This window comes from Pristis pectinata, chromosome 18, assembly GCF_009764475.1.
Source record: "Pristis pectinata isolate sPriPec2 chromosome 18, sPriPec2.1.pri, whole genome shotgun sequence".
NCBI classification, from domain to species: domain Eukaryota; kingdom Metazoa; phylum Chordata; class Chondrichthyes; order Rhinopristiformes; family Pristidae; genus Pristis; species Pristis pectinata.
The window spans coordinates 18,523,947-18,546,893 of record NC_067422.1 but is presented as its reverse complement, the minus strand read 5'-3'; the positions used below and the strand labels follow the sequence as shown (position 1 = coordinate 18,546,893).

At 40.1% G+C, this 22,947-nt stretch overlaps 1 protein-coding gene across 1 annotated transcript; it reads right to left on the bottom strand.

Annotated features, from left to right (window-relative positions):
• Positions 1 to 2,133: 2,133 nt before the first annotated feature.
• Positions 2,134 to 21,717, bottom strand: cdc42ep4b (CDC42 effector protein (Rho GTPase binding) 4b). Its single transcript, XM_052033110.1, is given in 7 exon segments — positions 2,134 to 3,389; positions 3,392 to 3,484; positions 3,487 to 3,677; positions 3,680 to 3,776; positions 3,778 to 4,081; positions 11,403 to 11,715; positions 21,441 to 21,717. Coding segments are annotated over 5 exon segments (873 nt in total). The 5' UTR covers positions 3,820 to 4,081; positions 11,403 to 11,715; positions 21,441 to 21,717; the 3' UTR covers positions 2,134 to 2,939.
• Between the last annotated feature and the right edge of the window lie 1,230 nt (positions 21,718 to 22,947).

Sequence of the window (22,947 nt, the reverse complement as noted above, 5' to 3'; positions counted from 1 at the left end):
ATAAAGCAGCATGTTGTGTGCCACCATATCTGACCATTTAATGAAACAAAGAACCTATTCTCAACCAGGATTGCATTCAACTGTAAATAATGAAAGCAGCTGAAAAAACGTACAAGGCATTCTTCAGACTGCTGCTTTTGGAAAACTCAGATTTTGTAGCATGTTATATAGGGCAACAGTTAAATTTCATTGGAGAGCTTTTTGGGATGCAGGTTCCTAAAAAGATTAATTTAACAGATATAAGATTCCACTACATTAAAGTAAGGCAAAACTACTTTTTCATTTATTGCACTACAAGAAGGTTTAGATACTGAAGGTATTAGTGTTATCCAAGACAAATGGTGTTAATTCTCCACCTCAATTTAAATAAGGCATAAGAATACCAAGAAAGGTGGGATTCTCAACTCAAAGCAATGCCAAATTAATAACACTGCAATATATCACAGTGCTTGTCACTAATTAATTGTACGACCAATTTGCATTGTAGATGGGACTTATGATATTGTAATAGGATGATGCTTGCCCTCAGTTACCAGAAATCAGCCAAAACACATGAAAAAGCTGGTCAAAAAGGGCTCCAATTAGAAGGGATACATCATAGGACAGCACTAAGCTTGCAAAAGGATCAGACCTTTGTGACCCTGCATGCTTTCCACCCCCCCCCCCTCCCCCCCCCCCCCCAAGTTAAAACAATGTACCCAAAAGCATTTTTTAAGATCTGCTTCCAACAGTCTATATAAGCAGCCATTGTACCACACCAAACTCAGAAGGTATCATTGGAGCCCAATTTACATATATTAAGTAGAACCCTGCAATCTTCTGGCAGAAGCACTCGCTATGTTTTGTTCCACTTCATAATTACACATCTGGGCCCTGGTGGAACTAGAACAGCTAGTGATGTACCCAAATTTTCAAATGCTACCACTCCTGCATGGGTTCTCAATTGACCCCAATGTTATAAAAGTGCAAAATAAAACTAACACGATTTATTGATATTAGTAATAAACTACTGGTTAGTGGTTCTCTTTTCAGTATGAAATAGTTTGCTTTGATTACAAAGCTTTGATGTCAGCAAATGCTCTTTGGCAATGGAAAATAAAGTGTCTGCATTTTCATTGTTGGGTTATCTGCATTTAAAACTTTGTTTCAAGATAGATGGCTAAATTTAATGCAATGCCTGCAATAATATTTTATAGGTTCCAGATTTGCCATTTAAACGAGACTATATACTGATACTAAAAGTTGCATCTACAATACACTAGACTTTCTACTTGCAAATTCATCAGCAAAATGTATCAGAGGCATAATTTAGATACACATCTTGAAGGTTGCCCACGGTCAGTTTTATTCTACACAAACACAAGAATACTTCACCTTTCATCTCAAAGATTTTGTTTAAAGTATAGTAAAGCGATCAATTGAAACACCCAAAGTCCTAAATGGCAAACATTTTGAAAAACAAATTAAATCTTTAGCCAAATTAGTGTTCTGGCAAAAGGAAGATTTAAAAAATCCTTCAACTTAATTCCATAAAACTGGTGCAGTTGATCTGTTCCTTTGATGCAAAATTTCCTAAATCCCAATGGAATGTGCCAAAACGTGGCTTTAAGAATTACTTAGTGAAAGGTGATGCTTAGAGAGGTGTGAATAATTTTAATGAATTGTGTACAGCCAAACAATGATAGGAAACCCAATTAGTCTCAAAAAGATCAAAAAAAGTTTCAGAACTTATGAATAATACAAACTTTTCATGCAACATCATTGACCTCAGGATGCCACAAAATGTTTCACAAGTTAATGAAGCACTTGGAAAATCTACTCATTGGTGGAATGGATGTTGGACCTATAAGAATGCTTAATAATGGAACACTACAGCAGGTATTATATTGGGATGTTTTAAAAAGAGTTAATCCCTTTTAATGGTAATTGACCCACTTTCATTTAACTAATTTGGCAAAGTAGTCATAAGCCATTATGTTTCTGGATGACAGGTTTCAAAGACAGATTTAATCCAAACACCTCTTGGTTGTGTATCACACAAGTGAATACAGTGAATCTGCTTTGCAAGCAAACAGATATAATTGAACATACAATACAAAGATAAACAAATCCATAGTGAACAAATGTAATGTGGCATGTTTAATGCTCCGATGTTTATTATGGAAAAATTAGGATAATCTTTGATTTGGTAGGAGCTAACAGCTGAAATGTTATTACTGAAGTGTTGAGAGTAGAAAAATAATTACATTATCTTAAAATGTGTAAAACCTGGCATCAAAGATATTGGTGACATGTATCCATCTCTATGCAGGAGCTTGTGTGCACAGACCACAAAAAATCTGTCCAGGAACAACCAAATGAGAGGAAGAAAGAAGGAGCTAACTGAAAATTTGAGAGCACCTTAAACTAAAGACAAGGAGAACTACTGAAACAAAGTACACAAACTCCATCTTTTGGGGCAAGTCATTTTTGATCTCAACATTTACAGTCAACAACTACAATGCGAGATCAATAATGGTATGCAATATCTACAAAAGGTACCACATTACTTGCACCATTTGGGATATGTATTTTACATATTTATTTCTAGTCAACCAAAGCAAGCAATTAGTCATGATGAGTATCTGCACATACTGCTAGTCTATATGGACTGGAGATTTTGGTTACAGCTTCTATTACAGAATGAATTTTGAGTCTGTGGTGTTAAAGTCTAGTGCAATCCTGCCATGCTTCATTAATTCAGCAAATGCTGGGGTCAGGCAAATTCATCTTGCTCTTTAAGTCAATAACACACGGATTTGAAGGCCAATTTTTACACACGGATTTAATCCTCTTCATCCATGAAGGTAATTCCTCACCTTCATTTCCTTCCTCTCTGAAGGCATCTGTGGATTCACCTGTATTTTTCACGCTGTCTGTATTTCCATGACTAAACTCCTTCATAAACTGACTGCATCTCTTCTGTTGTTCCCAGATGCCAAACTTGACACAGAGCCACTACCTTGTGATAAGCAACTCCCAGAACCTGGGCTATATGCAACACCTTTAACAGTACTTGGTAAAACTGTTGTTGATTTTGAGGGATCTTCCACAAACTCTGTCATCACCTTCTGTGAATTTGAACAGTCACCTTCCTTGGCTTCTCCCAAACCAAGATCAGTATTATTTTCCCAGGTATCTTTTTCCATAACACTTAAAATGTCACCAAGCATTGAAGGACCAAGATCAACATGGAAGGACATGATGGATTCAGCATGTTTTAATGGAAACCCACCACTGGAGAGAGATGTGGGAAGGTCTGTGATACTCTCCAAAATCTCTCTCATCTTGATTATTCTATAGATTTTACTTTCAACTACACTAGCAGCCCCATTGACAGGTTTATTTCGATGTCTTCATTTCCAAGCTTTTTTAGGGGGCTTGATGAAAGACTTTTTTGCCAATTGATTAGTAGGCTCACAGTCTTATCATTTAGCTGAGGGAAGAGAGACTGCATTTTTTCACAAAAATAGCGGAATCACTTTGTGTCAGTACATCTTGCTTATCAACACGCGTTACAGACTGAGACCGCTTGCTGCTGCTTCTGAATTTCCGAGAGAGCAAACCTGGTTTAGGGGTTGCTTCGCAGGAGCAGCAGCTGTAGCTCCAACCTTTGCTAGAAAGAAATGATGTGTCTCAAAGACATCACCTCCACGACCCACGTGCATTGTGTGGCGGAAATCACCAAGAGGTGCACTGATCATATCTGCAGTCAAGTCTACACGGGAGCGACGTTTTAGACTGGCTGGAGCTGGCCACTAGCTGTTTCAGGATTGGCATTTTCCAAAATCAAATGATGACAATACAAGTATACCGGAATTCTGGGAGATACCCCCTGGATAAGCAAAAGATTCTGATCTTCAGCTCTCTGCCATAAAAGCCAAATTAGTTCTTCATACAGCCAGAGCCCCACGTTCTTCAGCACAAGAGACTATGTTGAGCCACTAATGTAAAATTTCTGTAACAAAATTACAGCTCATGAAGCATTATTATCCATTGTAGCCATTTCTTCATCAATCTCTGCTTCAGTGTTCCAATGCACCTAAAAAAGAATAAAAATTACTTTTAAAGTCACAATATCTATGGACAGTGTCTTAAACCAGACCATTAAGCTCATTAAGAAACCTTCAAATTGAAAGTAAAAATTGAACTCTCTCATATTTGCTATGCAGTTAAGAAAATGACAAGCAATTTATATACTTGTATAAACAAAATTAACAATCGTTAAAGCCAATGGAAGAGACAGTTCCAACAAAATCTTCTATGAAGCAGAATCATAAATGAGGTTTTGCTAAAATGGTTTTAATTACTGATTAATCCTCAGTTGAATACTATGCCTAATTCTGTTATATTTCAAGAAACACACCAATGTCTTGGAGAGAACAGCTTCACAAATATAGTTACAATGAATGAATTTAGTATTGCAGGGACCAGGAAAGTTCTGATTGTTTGCCATGAAGATGATTAAGGCAAGATTTAAATGAATATTCAAAATGAGAGGTATATTAAGAGGAGAAACTATTCAATCACAAGGTGTTAGTAATCAGAAGACAAATTTATGACAAGAACAGAAACAAGAGATTTCGTTTATGTTGATATCTGGGGCCAAAACAAACAAGCTGCGGAGGAACTCAATGGGTTAGGTGGTATCTGCAGAGGCAAAGGGATAACGCCTGATGCAGGGTCTCGACTCGAAATGTCAACTATCCTTTTTGGTTCTACAGATGCTGCCTGACCCATTGAGTTCCTCCTGCAGCTTGTTTTTGCTCTACAAGAAGAGTAGTGGAGATTAGATACATTTAAAAATATACAGGTTTCATTAGTTTCTCATTTTAAACAAATTAGCAGAACCAAATGTAGGTCCCACAGAACCAAAGCAGAGAAATAGGGAACTGCAAGAGACATTCAAGTAGATGGAACTGTAAGAGTAGGTGGTTTGCATTCAATGAAACTACATTAGGATCTGACAGATCATGGTTTGCAAGCGAGGCCAATTCTCTTTTACATGTTTTCAACATACACTGGGTTAGTACTCTCAGAGCTGACAGGCTAAGTTAGCAATGTCAGTAAGGCCCTGAAAGGCCACAGTTTGAAATGTTTTTTTTAAGTTATAAACAGCAACAGAGACAGAATCAGAAAATAGGCTTGGTATAGCAGAGCAGAACTGACAAAAGGTTTGGGATAGTGCCATTAGACTGATTAGCAAATGTTTGGAGGTTGTTAGTAGATACCCAAACAAGGACGAGTCTAAGAACCTAACCCAGGTTAAAGTCCATCTGGCTACCTGCCAACACCTCAATTCACATATTTCAAACTTCATCTGAAATCACTGATTGATCTGAAGTATTCCTGCCTTGAAATTGACCATAAATGCAGGTAGCCCAGAGCAGATTGAGAAGATGCAGCCAGACCTTTGGAGGTGCAATCTTTTACAAGCCTTAATCAGTTCAACATTCACCATGAGATAATGTAAGCTACTCCAATGCTTATTACACCACATGTTAGAAATCATGTTTCTGTAACAGTTTTGATTTAACAGCAAGCCATCATCAACTGCAAACCAACAAAGTCCTACTATTCTAGTCATGTTATCTACATTGAAATAAACTCAACTCTTCTGTACATTATATATAACATACTTCATGGAAGAACATTACTGTGACTTTGAGATTGTAGCTACCATTCTGCAGCACAACAGTCACCTTCATACTTAATACGATCTTGTACAAGACAGAAAAGCTCATCAAGAATGTGATGGAATATTCTCTGCTTGACGGGGTGTTGGCCCACTCCAGCAACACTCAGGTGGCTTCAATACTAAAAATAAAACAAATAATCTAAAATATTTACTCCCTTCACCACCGGTGGTACTGTTTTACCAAATCCATTACAATAAATGCAAGGTATTAATTGTAGTGCATATAACAGACAGGTATGTCTGGCTCGCATTATGGCGTTTTTGAGTGATACTCTCAAATCAGTAAAGCCCATGGTTATCAAGAGGAAAGCAATCTTAATGGTTTAGGAGCCATACTTTGCATAATACAAGGTGGTTGTGGAAATCAAGCATCCCAGCTCTGGGATATCAGGATAGTATCCTAGGTCCAATCATCTTCTGTTGCTTAATAACCTTCCTTGACATAGGATTAGAATAGTCGATGTATGCAAAATGTTCAATTCCATTCACAACTCAGACAAAGCAGGTTCATGCCTACATGCTGCAAGACCTGGGCAACATTGACATGCACTGATAAGTGGCAAGAACCATTCACTCAACAAAAGGCCAAGCAGTGACCATCTCCCAAAAGGGAGTCTAAACACCTACCCTTGTAATTACAGGTCCCAGGCCATCAATATCCTGGATTGTCACCACTGATATCAAAACTCAAGGATCAGCCACATAAATACAGCAAGTACAAAAGCAGGACAGAGGCCAAGTATCATGTAGTGAACGATGCATCTCCCATGCAAAGCCTTTCCACCACTTAGAGTACAGTTAGGAACATGACAGAGTACTCTCCAATGCCTGGATAAGTGCAGCTCCAACAATACAAGCTTATCATCCAGGGGCAAAAGAAATTAGCCTGCTCAACTTCTGTAAACCCTGAACAATCACAAATGGAAGCTACCGTAAAATATTTGCAAATAATTTGAAGAAAACATCTCTGTGAAGGCAAATTCTGCATGATGAGAGAGGCCACAGTTCTTCAAAGAATACATCTGCCCTCATAGGTGCCAATTTCAGCTTGTTACAAGTTGAATTATTATAATTTAACTGTAGACCATCTAGAGGTACAAGGGCCAAGATGACGATTTTCACTGTCATTTAAATGAATAAGAAACTTTAATTTGGAAGGATAACTTGTTTGAAAGTCAGCTTCTGTAGTTAGGCTTGGATTCTCAACGCCAGATATTAAAACCACTGAATTAGTTCCTGATATTCATTTTGTTTCCTCAATGTTTCAATGCATCTTCTGTTTCATTAATAGGAACCAATGTCCACCATGTTTTCTTTTATCAATCAATGATGCTACACCCCTCTATCCTAAATGTGCAATAGATAATGGACTAGTTTCAGTAATTTACAGCATTTCTTATATTAGTCCAAAAGCTAATTTTACTGCAAAGATTACTGAGTGTTTTTGCACTTTTAATTTGTATTTATAGAAATTACTTGCACAAAATACAGAGAGCACACACTTCATACTTCAAATGAGCCATTTACCCATGAAAACATGCTCAACGTTGAGATGAGAGATTTTACCAAGTTCTTTTTGAAGGAAGGAATTATATATTGCTAGCTTAAAAAATTTGAAAAACCATCAAAAACTCATGACAATGTTATGCAAGAGCTCTTGATAAATGTTTAGCACCATATGCCTCAAGTTTCACAAGAAGTAGATGAACCAAACCTAGGCCCACTCCAACACACATCTTTGTTAGATGATGAAAAACCAAAAGCCATTTTACTGCCTCAAGTAAACTGCTACAGAACAGTTCGTTAGGGCACACACATGCTTTTCACACTGATGATTCCTCTTGTCCCATTATTACCCTGAGGTGCGCCATCATTCAGACTGAGTTCAACCCAAGTCCTCGCTCACTGGTCAGGAGGCCATGAAACAAAAACCCTATGGCTCCTGTTTCTGTACAATGCCATACCAATGAACTTACCAGTATTTGTTGCTCAACTAAACACGATAACAAAAACACTTATCCATTATACTGATGTGTGCAAATTGGCTACTTCAGTTAGCTTGGATTCAAGTTGCATTCCAGAGATGTGGACACCAAAATCTGGAATGACTGAATAGGACTAATGCATTCTCAGTTTATCATTAAGGTGAGATGTTAAATAAAGATTGAGTCACAAAAGATCCTATGACATAATTTTAAAACAGCCATCCCAGCTGTTATTTATTTCCCAATCATCCACTAAAACTACGCTAAATGATTTTAAACAAAATCCTAGCATCTGTGGAAAGAGAAAAAGTTAATGTTTCAGGTCTGGGATTCTTCATCAGAACTAGAGCAGAGAAGAACTTCAAGGTCAGCATTCCTGGATGGGAAGTGGCAGTGAATTCAACATGAATGAAAATATGCAGATACATTTACTGTGTGAGATCTTTGCTCTGCATACTTTAGATGTTACATTTTCAAAAACAGTGATGACTTCTCAAAAGCAGTTTATCAGTTGACTGTAAAGCACTTTAGAATGTCCCAAAGTAATTATTGACTATTTAAATCAGAATCAAAAAGTTTAGAACACAGAAGGCTGCAATTTGGCTGATCTCATCCGTTACCAGCTCCATGCAAGAATAATACAAGTTGCACTGCTCTTTCCCTATAGCCTTGCATTTGCTCCCCCTCTCAAGTTGTTATCTACAATTTGGATGTCACAAGTGAATCTGCCTCTACTACCCTGCCCCCATCCAATTTAGATCCTAAACTCCCACTCAAAAAATTTCCTCATTTCATTTTTGCCAATCATCACCAATCTATGCTCTCCAGTTCCATTGGTTGAAGAGCCAGCAACTTGCTGTTTTTTTTTAAACTTTGGATTGATTTTAAATACCACTCTCAGATCTCTTAACTTATCAAATTCAAGGAGAGCAACACAACTCATCCAGTCTATTTATATAACTAAATCCCTGGAATCTTCTAAGTAAACCTCAATTGAGGAAAAAAAGCAAAAATTTATCAAAGCAGCCTGGTACATCCCAAGGATGACAGGTTCTACGTGAATTTTGTTAAAAACAGAAAATGCTGGAAACTAAGAAGACTGCTGGAACTCTGAAACTTTATCATTTTTGTTTCAGATTGTGCACATGCAGTTTTTATTTTTGTGAATTTTAATTTCCTATTTTCTGGTTTACTAATGAACACATTTCTACAGTTTATAAAGCATTCTTATTTTTGCTGATCAACTTGCACCCAGCTGAACAGTAACCAAATAGTTCCTTTGAACTACTGGTGGCAATTATTTTTATTTTGCAGGATCGTGCATCTGTATATTGCCTTTCCAAATTACATATTCAAAATGTCAATACTGCAATGCAAGTAGGATGATTGTTACAAACTGATAGAATTGTCACCAAATTTCATCTTGTTTCTATAAAAGAATCCTGTAACAATAATGGATAACAATGTGTTAACTGCAGGGTTTACAAGTGAGCCAGTTCTGCCAAAGCAGCAATGAATATATTGTCTCACAACTCAGTGTTCATGAGTAAATGGCTTTATTGAAGTGAGGAATGCACTCAATTTCCAGTCAAATTCAAAGCAAAACTTCGAACCACAAGTTTCCCAAAACCTATATAGAACAGAACGCAGGTTCTCTTGACCCCCACATCTGCGCCAGCCAGGATGTCAATCTAACATCTTGTCCACCCTCACATGGTCCATCTCGCTATTCCCTGCCTATTCATGTGCCCAAATGTTTCCTAAATTTTGCTATCAGATCTGCTTCTACCACTTTCCACATTGCAGACACCAACCACTAATAAAAACTTGCCTCACATCTCCTTTAAACTTTTTCCCTTTCAACTTCAACATATGCCCTCTAGTATTTGACATTTCCACCCTGGGAAAATAAATCTGACCGACAACCAAATCCATGCCTTTCATAAATTTTATATACTTCTATCAGGTCATCCCTCAGCCTCTGATGCTCAAGAGAAAATAATCCAAGTTTGTTCAACCTCTCCTTATAGTTAATACACCCCAATCCAGGCAACATCCTGGCAAACTTCTTCTGCAGCTTCTCCAAAGCCTCCACATCCTTGCTGTAGTGTGGCAACAAGAACTGCACACAATACTCCAAGTGTGGCCTAACCAAAGATTTATACAGCTGCAACATCACTTGCCAACTTTTATATTCAATTCATCAACCAATGAAGGCAAACATGCCTTATGCCTACTTTACCACCCTATCTACTTTTGTTACTGTCACTTTTAGGGACCTATGGAGTTGCACCAAGATCCCTCCACGTATTAATACTCCCAAGGTCCTGCCATTTACTGTATACGTTCCTCTTGCACTTAACCTTCCAATATGCATCTCACACTTGTCCAGATTAAACTTCATCTGCTATTTCTCCACCTGAATTTCTAACTAATCTTTGACAACCTCCTTCACGATTCATAACTCCATCAATTTTCGTATTGTCTGCAAAACTTACTAATCAGACCACCCTACATTTACATCCAAATCATCAATATATTACAAAAGCAGATTACAGCACTGCCACAGTCCTCCAGTCAGAATAACACACCCCTCCACTGCCAATCTCAGTTTATGACAAAGTTAATTCTGGATCCCATTTACTAACTCACCTTGGATCCCATGTGACTTTAACTTCTCCGGACCAGCCTACGGGGGGGGGGGGGGGGAGAGAGAGAAGAGATATCGGCAAATACTTTAGTGAAGTCCATGTAAACAACATCCAATGCCCTACAATCATCTTGTCATCTCCTCAAAAGAGGATCAATTTGAATGACAAGCCCTCCCCGCACAACGCCATGCTGACTATCCCTTACATATCCATGCTTTTCCAATCCTGTCGCGAAGAACGTTCTCCAAAAAAAATTCTCAATCACTTGATGCAAGGATTAAGGACACACGTTAGACACTAGGATGAAATATACTGGAAAATTCTTATTTTCTCTCTACAACACGATGGTATTTTATTCAAATACGGTTATAACTTGCTCCCAAAGCGTTTTCGTATTTACCTTCTGTCATGGCGGCAACTGAATAAGTGATTCAGCGTTAGCAACTTCCAAGCAACTATAACTGAAGGAAACAACTACAAGCTACACTTTCAACTTCCCTAATTATAACACGATAATATTGTGTTTTTTGCTTGCCAACTTCGGATTCATTCTCTTTTGATCCCTTCAGTTTCAACTCCGATTGCAAAACTGCGCCAGACTCAATTTTCCATGGCGAGGTCAGAACTCAACAGCCAAATGAACACACACTGCCGCAATTCTTACCTGCGCGATGGTGGGCGATGATTTCAGTAGACAGATACAAAGACGTATTTGGAAAACTAAAGGAATAAAATAAAGCCGAGTATTGCGGAGAATCGGTTCTAAACTCACCTCTATAATCTAGACAGGGGGCGACAAACTACTGAAATTGTTCTGAAATCGTCCAGCATACGCCTTAACTAATATGAGCCGTGACATCATGCTCGAAGTGCACAGTGCTCGGACTAAACTAAGTTACAAGTACTGCACAACAATCCGAAGTTTTCAAAGACGATCAAACTTTATTAAGTAGTAACCTTCAAAATCCAAGTCAACGGCAATAACATCCCTAAAGATTGTAATTCAGATAATGGTTTTTGCAATAATACCTCGATCCGCCTCGTTTCGTTCCTTCCTCAGGGTTATTTTCGACGAGTAAGAAGCTAACACCAAGCTTCTAGAAAAATGGAATCTTGATTCTAGAAATCGTATTAAATTTCGGCGCTTATAGGGGCTGATTCCCAGGATTTCTTGGCGGGCGACTTCGAGCAGACTTCGTCTGGCAGAATACACAACGATCTGGATAGATGGCGTAGTGCGAGCCAGTTAGAACCTCATCTCCGCCCCTTAACTCTCACATCGAGATCCACGTGGAAAATTACATTCTCAATCAACGTAATGACGAAGTCGTGCAACTAGAACCTATTTCAAAGAATGCAATAAATGTGTTATAGTGTTTCTATGTGTACTTGCAGAGAATGAAACGATTGCAAATCGGAAAGGACCCTAAACCTGTTATTACTCAAGATAGATGTAGAAGGCCCTTTTTTCCTACAGCAACACTTTGGCTCGAAATATGGTGCCCCGAGTACATCTTCTTTAAATCATTTTACGACGAATACTCAAGCCAGATAAAGTCCCCAAAGCCCTCAACTCATTCCTTAACATTTAAGGACTGAAGTTTACTTATACACATCCAGTACTGAAAAGGTGAGGCCAACTCAATCCTATTTGGTGTCCGGCTGTCGATGTCGAACTGTGCGCGCTTGAAAAAATGAAAAGGACTTGTTTAGAACTGTCAATCCTAAATTATAGGAACTATGTTTGGGATCAGGAAAGTTGGAATACTCACAAACTTGCATGTAAATCGACATATTTTGGAGATGGCTTCAAAACCTTCACAGTGTACACTTAAACTGCTCTTCCCTGGCTTTCTGTATGAATACAACGCAACATTATCTCCCTTCAATCTTTTTTCACAGGCAAAAGACCAGTTATGTCGAATGCTCCTTGGAAACGTCTTTTAATGCTAAAATCAGATTTAGAGCTTGCTAACCCCTCCCTCTCTCTAAACCTCGGGATCTAATGTTTATTCTAAGTCTCTGCGTTCCAGCTCTGGTAAACTCAGGTCAGACAGCATCTATTGAAACAAACTGAGTTCACATTTCAGGCGCAAGACCCTGTGAGAAAGTGAATTAGTTTCAGTTGCAGGGGAGGTGGTGGAGGGATGGGTGGATCAAACATTTGGTCTCTAAAAAAAAGAACAAACTGCTGGAGGAACGCAGTAGGTCTGAGTATTCTGGATGAAGGGTCTCGACCCAAAACATAGACCATCCATTTACTTCTACAGATGCTGCTTCACCCACTGAGTTCCTCCAGTAGTTTGCTTTTTGGTCCAGATTCCAGCATCTATAGACTCATGTCCCCATCAAACGTCTGGTCTCCCTCCATAAGAGGGTTTCCCCTTTATTTTACCCATTGCTTCCCCACCTTCTCTGCAACTGAAACTTACTCATGACAAATAATCTCATAGGTGAAACATGAACTATTCCTTTACAGAGGCTGCCAGCCCTGCTGAATGTTTCTAACATTTCCTGTTTTTGTTTCAGATTTCTACAACCTGAGTCAAAATAATACAGCCCAGAAACAGGTCCTTTGGCCCAACTTGTCCATGCCTAACAAGTAGCCCATCTAAGCTAGTCCCATTTGCCCGATTTGGCTGGTAACCACCTAAACCTTTCCTATCCACGTACCCTTCCAAGTGTCTTTTAAATGTTATTGTACCTGCCTCAACCACTTCCTCAGGCAGCTCATCCATATTCGCACCACCCTGAGTGAATTTCTTTACATTTTTGTAATTTTTGCTCAACCATACATGATGCCTAAAACACAATTTAATGAATTACAGAAATGAAGACTATTCTCAAAATATTTCCCAACAGCAAATCACAAAATCGCAAATCAATAAAAACAATAGCTGCTTACCCCATCATTCAGGGCAGAAAAAGCAATTAAAATACAACTAAGTTAATTTGACAAACAAGTTTGCCTAATTGTTTGGTGTAATCATTTCATGAAATTATTCTTCTGAACAACTTAAAGCGATGGACATTCTTGCCTTCTTCAACACACAAGAATTCTGGCCAAAATGCAGACCCAACAGAACATTTAATTTTGTATTCAGTGGAGAATGTTAAATTAACATTCCCCCCCCCCCAAACCCCTTAAAAGTTGATGCAAAATCTGAAATGGAATTTTGTTTTTTTAAAAACATCAAATGGTTATTTCTGCAAGTAAACCAAAATATTTTCCCATACATGATAAAACATAATGGTATTTATTGCCAACATTGTCAGCCAATGAGTTGACTCTCAACACAGTGAACTTAAGTAGATAGTATACTCAGTGACAAGCAGAGGAAACATACAACAGCAATTTCTTCCATTAATAGCAGGGTAACTTCTCCAGCAAATGCAGTGAGTAAGGTAGCCATCTCATATATATCAATCTCAAAAAACCTACAACAGCATCTGGAGAATTCCCAGTCACCTCCACACTGCCTGGCTACAGCATTTTGATCCTTTGCAGCCTTTACAAAAAAATACATTTTAAAATGTTAACTGGACAATACAAAATGGAAATAATACGAGTCTAACCTTAATATTGTTTGAGCCATCATATGAAAATACAAATCAGGAACAGGTGTTGCCCACTTGGCCCTTCATGCCTGCTCTGCCACTTAACAAGATCATGGCTAATCTGAATTTAATCTCAACTCTATATTCCTGTCTACTTATGGTAACCTTTTACCTCTTACTTATCAAGAATCTATCCCTCCCCTGCCCTAAGAATACTCAAAAACTGCTTTCACCACTCAGAGGGAGTTCCAAAGAATTTATGGCCCTCAAAGACAAAAAAAATACCTCAGCTCTGTCTTAAGTGAGTGATCTTTTTATTTAAAAAAGTGACCCTAGTTCAAGATTCCCCTCAAAAGCAGAAACATCTTGGTCAAAATCCTACTGAACATACTTTCAGAATTTTTCTACTTATTGCAGGTAGCAAGGTACAGCTTCGATGAATAATACAAAATATCAAATTCAGACACTGTAGTGATGCAACATATCTGCAAAATTCCACTGACAAAAGTACTAGAATTGCAACAGGCAGTTAAACAAATATGATGAAATTAAAAGCCTTTCACATATCTGAATAGAGTGGCTTTATACACAATTTTGGCTATTTCATCTCATTGCAAAGTCAACTATATATATGAATGTGATGGCAAAAAGGTATACGTGATCTGTAATTAGATATAAAGAAAAGTTTATTCCATACTTGCAGCAACATGCAGGTGAAAAATACAAGTATAAAATGTCAAATACAGGTTGAAACTCTCTGGTCTGGTTTTCTGTGATCTGGCAGCTCCTGTAGTCCAGCACATTTTTATCTGGCACCATTAATTTGCAGAGCAGTCACCAGGGCAAAAAATAGAAGCAGCAGGAAGCCACTTAGTAACTTCATTTTTTGTTTTTTTTCTGATTTTTTTTTGCTTTTTTCAGTTTTTTTTGCTGATTGGGGTGTTGTGCGGTAGATGGGCCAGGCCCATCTTCTGCAGCACCAGGGATAGGTAGAAACACTTGGTGCCCACATACTTGGAGTCCACACACCAACTGATACAGGCCACACACAAAAGGTGGTCATCAGGATGAGGGCTACATTGGATACACTTTTGCCCCCATTCTCAGGGACTTGTGCAGCATGGACCATCAGACTCACTCCATCTTGGACCCCCAGATAAACTGGAGGACATCTCGGGTGATTGCCAAGGCAGAGGAATGAGGAACAGGACCACACCTGCTCCGAGTACAGCAGCCCTGAGAGCATATCACACCTGATGACCAAATTCTTCCCAGTTATTGACAGAGACTGCAATTTCCACAAACCCAATTTGTTTTACCTTCCCAATCCGCTCCCGCCAATTCTTGTTACATGCCTCATTCCCTCCGAACCAGACCCCCAGCACCTTCAGGTAGTCAGACCTGACGGTGAAGGGGGGACGTTGGGTCGGTCAGGCCAGTTTCCAAAGAGCATGGCCTCACTCTTCCTGTAGTTGACTCCAGCCCCCAATGCCAACTCCAGCTGGTTGCAGATGCTGATTAATCTGCAAACTGATCGTGGATCTGAGCAGAAGACAATGACATTGTCCATGTACAGGGAGGTTTTAAACTTGTGTGCCTCCACTATCTGGCAGTATCACCCCTCTTACGCTCTTGACCTTCCTGATGGATTCGGCAAAGGGTTGCATGCAGCACACAAACAAGACGGGAGAGTGGACAACCCTGCCTGACTCCAGACTTGATGGGGAAACTATCTCTCCCACCCATTGATTTAGACTGCCACTACGGATATCTGTGTAGGGCACTGCGGGACAGGGACACTATGGATTCTGTGGGTTTGTTCCCAGAACAAAGTCTAGACCATATGGCAGAACGCCTCATCGCCAGATCTGACCAAACAAGCACAAAGACCTCACTTGGCTGGCAGTGAGAGGTGCCCTCCCAGTCAGAGCCTTCCTCTACAGACGACACATTACCCCCAACGTACGCTGTCCTCAGGCAGCTGCGGTGGGGAAGAAACGGTCACCCACTTCTTTGCAGACTGTAGATTGCTAAGAGGGTATGGAGAAGGATGCAGGGGTCCATGTCTCACCTCGTCCCCAGCAGCTGTGTGACAGAGGACTCTCCGATCCACGGGCTGTTCCTGGGGGACACACACTGAGACAGACATCAAGTGCTGCTGGAAAGTCATCAACTCTGAAGGATGCCCTTTGGTCTGCCTGAAACTTGTTGGTCTTCCAGCACGGTGAGATGTCTGTAGGGGAATGCTGCAGGACTGGCATAGTCCAGGCTGCAGGAGGGACATGCTGAGGGATGCACTGAAGCTCAGTGCAGCCAATGCGAAGGCTCTGTGGGAGAAGGACCACAGTCTGGGCTCCTTCCATTACCACACGTGGAAGGGCTGAGTAGGGTGGGGAAGCCCATCGAACAATGAAAGGGGTATCACCTCAGGGAGCCACATCAGTGGCAATGGTGCGCTGTTTGTATGTTTTTTTTCCCCTCTCCTTACATTTTACACTACTGCTTGTAGCAACCATGAATGTTTTTTGCACCGTGTTCTTCCTTTGTATATAACTTTATTATGAATAAAGTTTATTTTTTAAATAAAAAAAATACTGTGTCTCCCCCCACCCCCATTACAGCAGTTTGGGTAGCAGAAACTCGTGTTTGTGGAATTCACAAGTTTCTACCAAAACAGCTGAGAAATGAATAAAAATTTAGAGAATTTATGTGGAAAAAATAAACAAAATGTATACAGAGGACTGAACTAGTTGACCAAGGATAGGCTGCTAGTTCACAGCAGGAGACCCACTTAAGAGATTTACTTTGGAAACTGACAAGCGTGTTCTCAGGGCAATTTCTGTGGTCCGGCACCAGTGAGGTCCCAAAAGTGCCAGACTAGAGTGTTTCAAACTGTAATTTGTAATCTGCTGGTGGTTTCAAGTGCCACTGCAGATATTACATGGAGACAGCAGAGGTGTATAGAGGATGGAATGGTTAACATATGAAAACCCACAAATTATGCAAAAAACTAAGGATAATGGACTGGGGTAAAGGTCTCAAAAGCATGTTTTTTGACAATTTAGACCAGAACAGTCTCAATACTATGAGCATAATATAACAAAATAGGAGGAGGCCACTTAACCCCAAGTCTGCCCTGCTGTTCAATTATGATCATGGCTGACCTGCCCTAGGCCTCATCTCCTCTTTTGATTAGTTCCCCATAGCCCCTAAATTCCCTTATCTTTCAATAATTTATCTACTTCCACTTCAAATAAGTGGTGCATTAATTAAATAGGATGCTGATGTGAAATAAATTGTGATAATTGATGGAAGGCAAAACTCCCTTCCTATCAAATCTACCCTATTGTTCTTGACACCTCCATTTTCTTTAAATTTGAGAGACTACGCGGCTGTTATTCATTAATGCAACAGCAGAAATTTCTTCTAACTCAATCTTAAATGGTCCAAAGCTGTTGCTTTGGTAAAAGAAACATTCACTAGCCACCTACTTCATTATTGTTCCTGGCAATTAATACAGACTGTATGCCACCTTAAACCCTGACACAAACACACTTTCTTTGGCATCATTGAAACTGCCAAAAGTCACCCTTGCCTGCCTTTAAATTTTAATTTTTGATTATTCTGATTTCCTTCCTGGCATTCTACTGTCTGAATGGAAGTTCATCCAAAATTTTGCTGTCCAAATTCTTACTGGGGACATGTCCCATTCACCCATCATCCTTGTAATTGCTATCCACACTGGCTCCCATTAAACACCTACCTCGCTCTAAAATTTGCATCTTTTTTTCAAATTTCCTCCATGGTCTTGTCCCTAACTCTTCAATCCAATTTATGTGGACAGAAGAGTTATCTGCTCCTCGTTATAACTTTAAACACCACTCGACAATTGACAGCTGACCCTAACCACCAGAATTCCTTCCCTTCAAGATGCTCCTTAATGCCCCCTTTTTGGATTTTTGTCACCTGCCCCAATATCATGCTGAGAACAATGTTTGAGCATGCCGTGAAGCACCTTTGTGTGTTTATGCTACATTAAACATAAATAAATAAATGCAAATTACCCTTGTGTATGGCGGAGAATGAGGAGGTCATAAGTGGAGGGAGTTGTTAGCATATAAACTGGTGATTTGGGGAAGATGAGGTGCTAATGAAAGATATCTTTAAATTTACAGGGACACAAGTGCACAGCAAGTTTGAATGCTACGAGAGATGGGAAAAGATAGCAACCAAGACCAGGGATACAAATGCCAAACAGAATGTTCAAAATGAAGGCAAAAGGATTTATGTGGAATGGAGAAGTGAGAGGGAATTTGTGTAATGGTTATTGAAAGCTTACTTCAATGCCTGATACCATGGTCAGAGAAACCTGCCACAATTTCTCAACCGCATAAACCTTGGAAGAGCAAGAAGAAGAAAAGACAGTAACAATGTCCCCACCTTTATTCTTCACCGATTATGACATTTTTCAGATCTCAAAAGGAACAAATATTTGGGACAATGGAGTTTAAGCCTTTTAGTTGGCTTAGATACTTAATTCTTTCAGTGATCAGGAAATTGTCCATTTAACAGCAATTGTAGATGAAGCACCAAATCATGCAAAGGCAGTTTCATATAATCCTGGAGAACACTAAATTGAAAATCTACTTGAAGTTCATAATTGAAAACAAAATACACTGACCAAAATACCAGGAGACTGAGAAAATTTGAAGTAATACCTGATATCTAATGGCAGAGCTTAAAAAATTTACTTCACTCAACAGACAATATCATGTACAGTTTTTTTTAAGAATCAGCTCTTGATTTCCTTCTCCAGGACTGAAACACTGCCAGATTCTGCACTCTCAGTCATTCCATCTAAAATCTTGATTTGATTCATGGCTTGTGCTGTCCTATTCACTTCAGTTTAGATCACATAATACTAACAAGCCTTGGTCCTTTATCACAGAAAAGACAATGTTGTTGGGAGTATTTATGCATCCACAATTTGATCCCTTAATGCTAAAGGAAGGAAAGACCCAATATCCAGGGATCTGCAAATGGAAAAATTGAAACACACAACAGATTGAGCCCATTTCAGCTGTCATTGAAACAGGAAGAGAATTTATATTTTTTCATCTGCCAATTGAGACTCAATGGAGCTTTTTTTTTAAAAAAAGTAAACATATTCTCAGACAAGTGTTTAAAATCCTTTGTTATTGATGTTACATAATTGTCATTCCAGATCATTAATAACATCATTAAAAATTCTGGTTGCATGTTATCAGAAGAAACAAGTCTGAAGGTTAAAATAACATTTTTGTTCTAAATGATCCCTAAATATAATGTAAAATATTACTATTCCTTTATAGCTCTCAGACTTATCACTTTTAATTCCAAGTGGACTGGTCCACTCTATTCTGTGCTCAAAAACCATAATTGCTCCTGGTTCAATGGCTGATTATCAGCCTTTGCTACTAAAATGGATAACAGTATCAAAAAGGTGACAAGGGCAGAAAAGCCATACATGACATGCTTGATTTCAATCCTTTAATCCTTCTATTGCACACATATTTGGAAAGACAAAAGAAGCAGACTTCCCTATAATACCCTACTATCAGACAAATTGAGTCTCTAAACCTTGCAGGAAGATGATACTTAAGTCTGCACTGATGAGTTGCTATTATCCAAGGAATGACATTGAGGTTAGTTTACATTGAAATATATGGAAATTAGTTTTATTGATCAAACAGCTGCACATGATTTTACCTTTTGCAGAAATAAATCTAATTCAGCACAGTCCATAACACTGAAGCACTCCAAGTGGAGTTACTGTTGCAAAGTAGCAAACAATTCAACAACCCTGATACGAACAAGGAAGTCATGAGGAATACTCTGTCCAGTTCCTTAAGATGAGAAGAATTTGGACTGGGTGCAGAAAAGATTGATCATAATGATTTCAGGGATGAAGGATGTGGATAAGCTGGGGGTCTTTTTCCTAAATCAGGTAGGGGTGTGTGTGTGTGTGTGTGTGTGTGTGTATAACGAGGAGATGTAGGATTAATGTGAAAGGCAAAAGAATCAAAGTAACGTGAGAAATGAGAAAAGCCAGAAAGTGAAGGTAGATTCAATTGCTGCATTCAGAAGGGAGCTAGAAACCTATCAGTAAAAGAGGAATTTGCAGGGTCACGGGAAGAGGGCATGGACTGAGAGCCAGACGAACTCGAGGCCAAATGGCCTTCTTCCCTACTGTAATCGCCTCTACAATTGGCGGTAAGCCTTCAACTACTCAAATCTTAAACTCTAGAATTTCTTTCCCATGCCCTTCTTTCCTTACAAGCTCGCCTTAAAATTAAAATTTATGACCAAGCTTTTGGGCATTCACCTCACTATGTGGCTCAGCATTAATTTATTGTAACAACAATCTTGTGAAGAACAAGACACTTCAAACACGTTAAAAAGGGACAATATAAAATGGAAGTGCTGGTTGTTGTAATCCTGTGCCAGCCTTATTTCCATATTCCTTTGTCCCCTTCTTTCCATCACCTATCTGCTTTTTTCTTTAAAACTACCCACAACATTACAGTCGCTGTAAATTAAACCACCATACAATTTATTTTTAAGTGCTTCATTCGTTTTACTCTCAGCACCAAATAACTATTTAAATAGTTTAAAACATTTATCGCAACGAATTGGACTATTGGCAGTCATAGAAAGAAGTTCAGAATTACATATGTTCATGCAAATAAACAGAAAATTCACATCACATACTGCGATAACAATAGAGAACAGAGGGAGGAAATAACCGATTAGAGGCTATCTTTATTATTCTATTGTAGCTATTCCCATGTAATACATCTTCGAGATGCCCCAATACATTGATGGAAACAAGAAATAGGGGAGCCCCGATGTTAAACCGTTGGGAACAAGCCTATAAAGGTTGCTTCAGGACGTGCCAGTCTCGCTGACACTCGTTGTCCGAAGTGTCCCAAATGGGCAAGGCGTGTCTGAAAGATGAAGATGAGTGAGAGACTCGGGGCTCCGGCTGGAAGCCCGTCGACCTGCACGGGTGCGACTGGCGGTTCGCGCCCCGGGGGGTGGGGACGGGGGCGACCGTTGGCGCTCGAGCTCCGGGGGCCAAGTGACCGTTGGCGCTCGCCGCGCGCGTCCCGGGAGGTAGTGACCGTTGGCGCTCGCCGCGCGCGTCCCGGGAGGGAGTGACCGTTGGCGCTCGCCGCGCGCGTCCCGGGAGGGAGTGACCGTTGGCGCTCGCCGTTCAAGCCCTCGGGGTCGAGCTACCGTGACCGTTGACGCTCGCCGCTCCCAACCGCCTGCCCAGCCCGCCTACACAGTGCTGATCCCCTTCACGAAAGCGGCGAGGATTAAAACTCACTGGGAACCAAGAGAGACACCATCGGAGCAGACAACGCCCGCCGGTTTGAAGCCGCAGAAAGGGTGAACGCCCCAGTAGAACCGGAATAATCGATACAACAATAACCACACGTTATATCTACGTCAACCTGAACGAACCTCTCCACCGATCCTTCAACTCCTTTGTTCAGCCAGTTATTATTATTACTTTCCTCCTCCACTCCTGGTCCTTTTTTCTCTGTTTCTTGCACGTTGACTGAGGGATTGGAATCAGTCCGGGAGTTCACACGTTGTCCAATCGCCGCCCGCGGCGTCATCGCGATTTGCGTCACTCCGAGCCAAGGGCCAATCGCCTGGCGGTAAGTGACAGCCCGCCCACCGCAGCCTGAAGTTTGCAGCACGACCTTTGTGCCTGAGGTGAACGGGGAGAGTGGTCTGTGTTCACGGGGGAAACCGGACCTTTGCTCAGAAACAGATACCGAGCGGGTCAGAACACGAAAGTACAAAGATCTTTGATCTGGCATCTCTTCCCACAGGCACTGCCCGTCCTGCTGAGCGTTCCTAGTATTCTCTGTTGTAGCAGTCAGAGAGTCACACAACACGGAAAACAGGAACCCGAAACGTTCGACTGGCATTTCCCTCCACAGCTGCTGCCTGACCCGCTGAGTTCCTCCAGTATTCTTGTGTGCTGCTACGGAAACAAGCCCTTGGACTTGAATTATTACCATCGATGGTAATCCTTACCCATTACCGTTGACTTTTGTCTTTGATATTCCCACATTTCCGTCAACTCCACCCGTCTACATATCAGGGGCAATTTACAGCGTCCAGTTATCAACCCCAGTGTCTTTGGGATGTGAGGGGAGGACGGAGCACAGGAGGAAACCCACATGGTCACATGGAGATTGTGCAAACTTTGCAAAGACAACATCGGAGATCTAGGTTGAACCAGGTCACTGGAGCTGTGACGGCAGCAGCTCTGTACCTCACGAGACATGCAAATTAATCGGACGTTCAAACACCACTACACCGCCATTCCCTAACATAACACTTACGGGCCTTTTTCTTGAATGAAAGCCAAACCAGACACCATCCACCATCATCTTCCTTTGACTAAAATAGCTTCAGTATTGAAAAAGTTCTCCTTTGACTTTATTCACTTTATCTAAATGAAAGGTGTTTGAAATGAGGACACATCTTTGTCCTTTGCCTATCTCTTTGTGGATATATGGTATATTTTTTGTTCTTGTCCTCTCAGACGATCTCCCTCACCTCTTAATTAACATAGTGCTACCTGACTTGATGCTATTTTTCAGCTCTCGTCTTGAACAGCAACATTTCATCAAGCTTGATGCCTTTTTTTTATCCTTTCCTCTCCCTTCAGTCCATATCAAGTCCTTCCCTTCTTTGACTTCTCCATCTTCTTTTATGAGAGTAATCGAGTGATTGATATCTACTAATAAATCCAGTTAACAATTTCCTTGCTGGGTTATGTACCATAAGACCATTCTTTTTTCTGAAAGGATCATTCCACTTCCTTTCATTCTGTTTCCCACAAAGGACATAGCATTGTCCCAGTTTCTCTGTCACTGACATTGTGGCAATCCATACTATTGTTTTGATCAGTCAAAAGCAAAAAACTGCAGCTGAAATCTGTTTAAAATAG